Genomic DNA, 7,587 nt, shown 5'->3' on the forward strand with positions numbered 1-7,587 from the left:
TCTCATATTCACAAGATTACCAGGTCTATATAAGACGACATGAACCTCCCTCTCATCTCTTCCGCTAACCAGAAACAGAGCAACACACTTTCCAGCACAATCAAAAGACAATCTAAAGCAGGAACATCATCAAAAACCCTCTCGGCTTCTCCAACCTCCTTCAAGACACCCATCCCACCTCCTCTCCGCAACCATGCCTTCCACACAACTAACCTCCTTCACTAGATTCCCAAAGCTCCCCGTCGAGATCCAAGTTATGATCTGGCAGTATGCTATCCATTCTGTCCCAAGTGGCATACTACTATGCTACAGACCGGACAGGCTATCGGCCGAGGTTCTTACCTGCGGCGGTCCTGCAAGCATGTTATCTCTCGCGCCTGCTGGCACAGGAGCGTTGGACGCTAGGCATACCTAATGATGCTACTGTTAACAAGAAGGTGTATATTGATGTTGGGAGGGATGCAATCTTCTACTTTGGTCCTCCGCAGCATGATGATAGTAGGTAAGTCGCTTAGAGGCTTGAGATGGTGGTCTTTATATATATACATATTAGCATACTAGAGCGGCTGCGAAGGCGATATAGCAGGATAATGGAGGTGGTAGCAAAATCAGTGATAGAAAATAATAGGTAGGTCATAACAAGTGGGTCTTTCATCAGCTTAACTCAGCGGTCTTTAATATATACCATATCCCAGCATTCTATAACAACTGCGGCAGGGTTAGTCTTTTGGATAGTTCGCCCCTATACCATGATCATGTACCCATCCCCTTTTTTACTTTGAGCCGTGTCTCCATTGACCCTGCTAGTGTGGATGACGGTGTTGTGGTGTAGTTGGTATTAGGATTAGTTGGTGTTAAGATTGGACATCTCATGTAAATAGCTCGAGAAACTGCTTGCTTTTTCGGGAAAGCAGTATCCTCGTTCTCCTCCACGATCCCCGTCTCCTTGTGGCCGATACCTTCTTGCCCATTCCCTATAGGGTTGGGGATTGGGGCGCGAGAGGCTAAAGGGGATGAATGGCTTCGCGTTTATGTAGAGTTATCTGAATGTGCCGCTGCAGTCCTGGGATGGGATAGGATGAGAGGGTGAGGGAAGGGAGAAGTGCATGAAAGACTTCCAAGGCCGATTAGGTTTTGGGAATTTTAAGGGTTTTTCAAAGAGGGAGGGCCGTTTTGATAAGGTGGGGGATGGGAAGGGGGAGAGCATGAAAGACTATCAAGGTCGATTCGGACTTGGAAACTTTGAGAGTTCTGAAAGAGGGAGGGTTGCTTTGATAGAATCCATATGCAGCCGTGGATCATTTGTTGTTCGACAAAGGATGTCCAAGAACAAAGATGGAGACTAGTTCGCCCACCAAGGACGAATGATTTGAAATGAACAACCCCGTCTTCCTGGTTTCATCTCATACTCGCGCCACAATAAACAATACGACCGGTTCTATATAAGACAGTGCGAACCTCCCTCCCATCTCCTCCCTAAACCAGAAACACACCAACACAGCTCGCCAACAAAATCGCAATCCAATCTAAAAGAAAAAAAAGCATCCTCAAAAACCCTCGCAGCTTCTCAAAACTCCTCTTTTCGAGATATCCTCATCCCATCTCCTCCCCGCAACCATGCCTTCCACATAGCTAACCTCCTCTCCCAGCTTCCGCGACCTCCCCGTCGAGATCAAAATCATGATCTGGAGATTCGCCATCCACGCCGTCCCAGGCCGCGACGTAATCATCCACCACAGGCCCCTCCCCTACATCCCCCTACCCATCCCCGACGTCCTTCCACGAACCGAGATCACCTCCAGCACGCCAATCCCCGCCGTCCTACACGCATGTCACCTCTCGCGGCTGCTGGCGCAGGAGCGGTGGATGTTAAGCTTGGGAGCACATGCGGCTGCCGAGAAGAAGGTGTATGTCGATGTGGAGACTGATTCGATTCATTTCCCGGTCCAGACGTTGTTGATGATCTGGCACCATGATGGGGATTGGGAGGATCTGTTGAGGTTTGCTGGGAGGGAGAATATTCATGTGGTGGGGGGTTGGCATGGCTTGAATCCTGAGCTCACGCATTAGAGTCCTGTGTTGAGTTTTAGATATAATATAACCCCCCATCTGGTAGCTCATTTTAGGCGTGTGGGGAGATAATGAATTAGAATATATCTCTATTTATGCTACAGTTTATGAGACTTCTTTGAGGAGGCAAAGTGCGTGATTTCCGGACTACTAACTACATTATTGTAGCTCTTGTAAGTAGACGAATTAAAAACTTAAAGGGCGCTCGTATGACTATTTTTCCAGTATATACGATCAGTATGGGGGAAAAGTGGGATGAAGAGTGCCAGATTTAGTGATAATAGTTTGGCAGGACAGTATATTCCTTAGTCATGTTGGCGTGCGCCACTTTTGTTGCCCTGCATGTGCTGTGCCCTCTTTACGGAAGGTTTAGCATCCCAACAACAGACCTTCTCCAACTCTTTCAAAATTATTATGCTTCCTCATACTTCCATGGATTCTTCTGTAATTGTGAGAAATAAACGGTTGCTCATCATATTAGGACACAGAAAGCAGGACATGGGCAATTCTAAATGGTGTGGGCGCAGTTGTGGCAGTGGATACGTGGGAACTTTCTGTCAAGACGTCCCTGAAAGTCTTAGACACTAGGGAAAAACTCAATAGCGTTTTACGGTCTGAGATTTCTGAAAAAAATTGTGAACTTAATTCGGCAGGTAATTGGGACAAATTAACAGGGCCTGGGGTGTGTGAGGGAAGGCGTTGCTTCTTTCACGGCAATTTGTCATCCCAAATAGGGGTTTCTATGAACTGTTAGCACGGCCCAGTATGCAAATATTGATATTTTTACCTCGAGAATCATAGTATGGCCTCTTGAGTTTTGCAGCTACCTCGAGACAAGGCCGATCGTCGCCTGTATTTGATACCGAGATATCTGGCATGTTGTTGTCACACTTAGTCCTTCCTTCGAGACAGTCCAACGAGTTTTGTCGAGAGTGTAGAATCTCAGCTGCCTGTTCAGGATTTAGAAGTGCAATGTAGATTGTTGTATAATCGCGGTAAAACTGATGAAGTTGTTCAGAGAACTTGGGGTGAGACTATGCTGAGTCGATAGCACAACAGTATTCAGGGAACCAGTCAACTGTTTTCACGCTTCTTAGGTTGCTGTTGGTTGCGAGGTTCCAGTGGCAGGCCAGGGGTTACGTGAACTCCGGGCCTTATGGCAGATTTCCGAACGAGAAGAGGCAGTACAGGTAAAAGCACCGAAGCCAGCTAACTATCTCCCGTTTCCATGAAGCCGCCGTCGTGATCGAAGACATAGGATGCGGCCGTTCGAGAGGCCCGAGGCAGATATCACAATTGACCAACCATCCTCTGCTTTCGTGAAGTCGCCGTCGTGATGCGGCCTTTGGAAAGGCTCGAGGCAGGTTTGGGAAATCGACCAACCATTCCCCGTTTCTGCTGTTGTGATCGCAGACATTAGATGTGCCCTTTCGAGAAGTCACAGAATTGGCCAAGAACACAAGTTGCCATATTAATTCTAAAGAGTCGATTAAGCCAAGAATCCAAGCTTGGGACACAACAACGGTCTATTAAATCGAAAAATAAAAACCGTTAACGCTAAAACCTAAAGCCTTGAAATCAAAACCCGAGGACAAAAGACTAAAAGGCCTAAACTGTTAAAAAAATTAACTTGCTCTAATTTTGAGGTAGGGGGCTAACAAAGATGTTACCATTATGAACCTAGGGTGACAGTTGCGAGTTGCTATTATACTACATCCACAATATACAAGGATGGATGCCTTTAGGCGGGTAGTAAAGCGCGTACATTACCTGTGCACCTACAAGCTACAGTAAGGGAGCTGAATGCTCTGAACTAATTACTAGTCTTAAATCACGCGTACCTATGTTGACATACAACTTTTTTCTAGGCAACTGAGCGTCAAAATGTCGCTGCTTTTCCCAGACTTCAGAAAGAAGAAATCAGGAAATGGTAAACCGGCATTAGGGGGCTCTTCGTAGACGTTGGTCGAGCATGCCTGAGGTAGGCAGTGTAAGCAGGGTTCTGCCCATTCTTGGTCTAGCTCAGGGTTGAGAACTGGAATGGAATAAACTTGCCTTGACAAGGCTCAGTCATAAACAACCAAAAACAGCGGAAAGAGTCCTTTGACGTTTAGCAACGCGCTTTACCCCACACACGGTAGAATACGGACCACAGATCCACTTTTGGCGCTGCTTTGGCGTAGAGGGTATTCGTTCCGGAGCTTTAGTTAAGAGCCTATACTGTGCCGATTTGTAACTATATTTAGTCTATCTTTGACACTATATCACCCCTCATTTGGCGACCATATTGAGGATTAGCAGACGGGTAACCCACCGGTATTGCCAGATCAGGTGAATGGCTGTGCTATGTGGCTTATGCATTAGCCGAGTCCAGTCGCGTGAATTGTAGTTTTTGCAACGAAAAAAAGAACCTTATCTACGATACCAACCTCAATTCCCGATACTCTATTTACATGTCCCTATACGATCAGGGCAAGAGCCGCTATGGACGCTAATCAGGCGCGACGGCGCGGCACAGACTTGGTTTCACGACCAGTCTCCGGAACTAGCACAGCCTCCTCACAGCACTACGTTGAAACTTTCACCTACTCAGCGCTTCCGCAAGACAAAGACTGCACGCGGTTAGTTCGCGTTGAACCTGCGGGAAATAACGATGATCCTATTTCATGCATTCTCATCGATGTTGTTTTTGGCGACAGGCCGAAATACCAGGCACTATCGTATATGTGGGGCGACGAGACCAGCAAGCTGAAGATCCTCCTCAATGGCACTGAGTTTCGTGTGACGCAGAATCTCTTCGATGCTCTCCAGTTCCTGCGTAGGGAGCCTAAACGTGGGCCGGTCTGGATTGACGCGATATCCATAAACCAAGCGAACATCCCTGAGCGAAACCGGCAGCTCCAGATGATGCCATACATCTACGTTCGCGCGCACACAGTTCTAGTATGGCTTGGGAAGAAGTATGCTAAGTATGAGTCTGCCGACTCAAAGGAATGTGTAGAGGCTGGTCCTGAGCCTGCCAGGAAAAATACATCCGACGAAGCCATTAGGCCCCCGACGAGCTCGACTGTAGACGCTGACTGCTCGCCAATTCCTGCCGGCGACGGACGTGCGGGTGGCGAGGCAGCGTTTGCAGAAGAGGTGCGAACTGACAGGTACTGGGACAGGGTTTGGATCATTCAAGAAATTGGAAGGGCTTATCGTATTCAGGTCTGCTTTGGCCATCGCCGCATTATGGACTGGGAATCATTTATCAAACTGATTGCATATAAGGCCCCTAAAGAGCGTTTTGGAGGGCCTTACCATCTCGATGAACTACGCAAGCAGAAATACAAGGGTGGCCATAGTCTACGAAATCTTCTCGAGAATCACCGTGATGCCTTATGCACCGACCAAAGAGACAAGGTCTATGGACTGGTTGGACTAGCAGCGGATGCTCGAGGATTCCCTATGGACTACGGAAAACGCGAGATCGACGTCTGGACAGATACGATGCGATTTATGAACGACCACGGGTTACTCCAAAGTTCAGACCTTGTGGAATTTGGGAGGATGGTTAGAGGCCTCCTCCTAGGTCCTGGAATGGAGCCGGTGCACAGTGTAGCGCACCCAAGCCCCTGGGATAGCACCAGATTAGTCCTCGACGGGCAAGTGTCACGAAACACAGATGTTTTCACTCTCCGTGCCTATATTTACGGGTACATTCAATACCTGGGCCCAACTACCACCGACGTCGTTTCCAGCCTGCAACTAGCGGATGAGTGGGCCATGGCGCTTCAGGCCAACTTCCCCGAAGACCTTAGCCATGCGCACTGGGAGAGTGACAATCTGATGCGCAAAATATTAGACGCAGATGAAGCCAGCTTAGCAAAATCGTGTCACAACCATATGAGCTGTCTGTGTTGGCGTCCGCAAACGGATGATTTCAATAATCAGTTCAGACGTATAGCATATAAATTACCACGTATCAGGCAGATGCAGGAGAAGAAATCCTTGCCTAAATTTACAGCCGCATCGAAGCTAAGGGATGATAATGATCGATACTTGTTCCAGTTGAATTGTTTAAGTAGCGTAAAGACGCCCTACAAGACAGGAATTGCCTCAAGTCAGGCAGAACCGGGAGATTTGGTATGCTGGATTCCTGGTGTCAAACAGGCTGTACTCGTGCGTGTAGGCTTTGGTAGCGGCGATGAGGTCCATCTTCAAGTATGCGGGACTGCAAGGATTACTTGCGATCTTGAGAAAGAGGCGGCTTTGGAGGATAAGAAACGAGCTTGTGAACTCTTAGAGCTTGATATTTTGGTGGATGCTCACACACTCTTTGTTATCTTAGCAAGTTAAGAACGGTAAACCCGTCAGTGACGTTATTTCCCTCGCTAAACTATTCTGATTCCTTTGTAAAAGTTCTCAAAACATGCCTAGATTAACCATCTCTGTTACTGTTGTAGTCAATAAGGCCATGCGTCGAACGCCTCTAGGGCCCTATGTCTCACCTCTTACTTCTCTAACATCTCTCCTATCTCATCCCCCACCATAACCAGACGCTAGGATTGTAGGCAGCTTGCATAAGTGGCTCAAGGCCGCCCTTGTCGCTACAATGCTTGCGGTACGTGTAACGCAAGGCGCGCCAGGGGCCCACAAGGATCAAGGCTCTCTGATCAGCGGCGGAGAGGCAGAAATGTTAGTTAACAGAACTAGTAAGGTATAGGTTCTGGCATCTACTCTTGGCAATATTTGGAAGCGATGAGCTACATTTGGATACGATGTCGGTGGGGGGTCAAGATATGCAAATATACCATAACTCTCGTCTCAAATATCACATCGCAATATCACAGCACATTCTGAATTACAGCTCGCTTTTAGGATGGTTGAAACTCTACCATCAGGCAATCTCATTTATCAACTGTACAGTAGGCTGTAGCAGATGTAACTTATCAACAACGATGGACCAAGTGATGCCTGAGAAAACGTCAGTGAGACATCGGGCACATATCCATGCGAAGAAGGCGTTTCATGGCGTGGCGATGCCCCTGAGAATAAAAGCGCACGGCGGTGACAGATATCAGTGACAAGAAAACCCCCGCACGGTAACAGCAGGAGACCAGTGACAGAGGCCGAAACAATCATCTCCGAGGTGGCGACGGCTCGTGGCCGCTGCGGGGTGACTAGGAGACTCGATACAGAAGGTATATTGCGAAAAGATTGGGTTTTCAGCTGAAGACGGGGTTTGTTTTTGGGCGTGCTGGGTTTTCAGCTGAAAATGGGGATGTTGTTTTAGGCGGTGACGGTGTAGACGAGGTGATGAGAGCTGTAGAAACCCTTTGCCTTGCCTTGCCTTTCTAATATCGCTTTGGCGTCAAGTCAACCAGAGCGTCAGGTCGCGCCAAACACAGTGCGGCTGGCCGTATCCGCTCAAATAGTATATAAACATACACCTAAGAACGATGGAGCATCGCCACATAATGAAACCAAGAGGCCGCAGTATCACGGTTGGAGCGAACACCATCTTGCTTGCAA

At 47.9% G+C, this 7,587-nt stretch overlaps 2 protein-coding genes across 2 annotated transcripts; both read left to right on the forward strand.

Moving 5' to 3' along the window:
- Nucleotides 1-269: 269 nt before the first annotated feature.
- Nucleotides 270-2,070, forward strand: VE01_09180 (uncharacterized protein; the record flags this gene model as incomplete). The annotated part of the gene is made up of 2 exons (XM_018278596.1): nucleotides 270-502; nucleotides 1,650-2,070. 2 exons carry the CDS (start codon nucleotides 270-272, stop codon nucleotides 2,068-2,070), a joined length of 654 nt encoding a protein of 217 aa, XP_018126495.1.
- A 2,259-nt stretch (nucleotides 2,071-4,329) lies between these two features.
- On the forward strand, nucleotides 4,330-6,469 carry VE01_09181 (uncharacterized protein). The gene has a single exon (XM_018278597.2). It carries the CDS (start codon nucleotides 4,555-4,557, stop codon nucleotides 6,409-6,411), a length of 1,857 nt encoding a protein of 618 aa, XP_018126494.1. The 5' UTR covers nucleotides 4,330-4,554; the 3' UTR covers nucleotides 6,412-6,469.
- Nucleotides 6,470-7,587: the final 1,118 nt, after the last annotated feature.

This window comes from Pseudogymnoascus verrucosus (assembly GCF_001662655.1).
Source record: "Pseudogymnoascus verrucosus strain UAMH 10579 unplaced genomic scaffold scaffold_57, whole genome shotgun sequence".
Lineage (NCBI taxonomy): Eukaryota > Fungi > Ascomycota > Leotiomycetes > Thelebolales > Thelebolaceae > Pseudogymnoascus > Pseudogymnoascus verrucosus.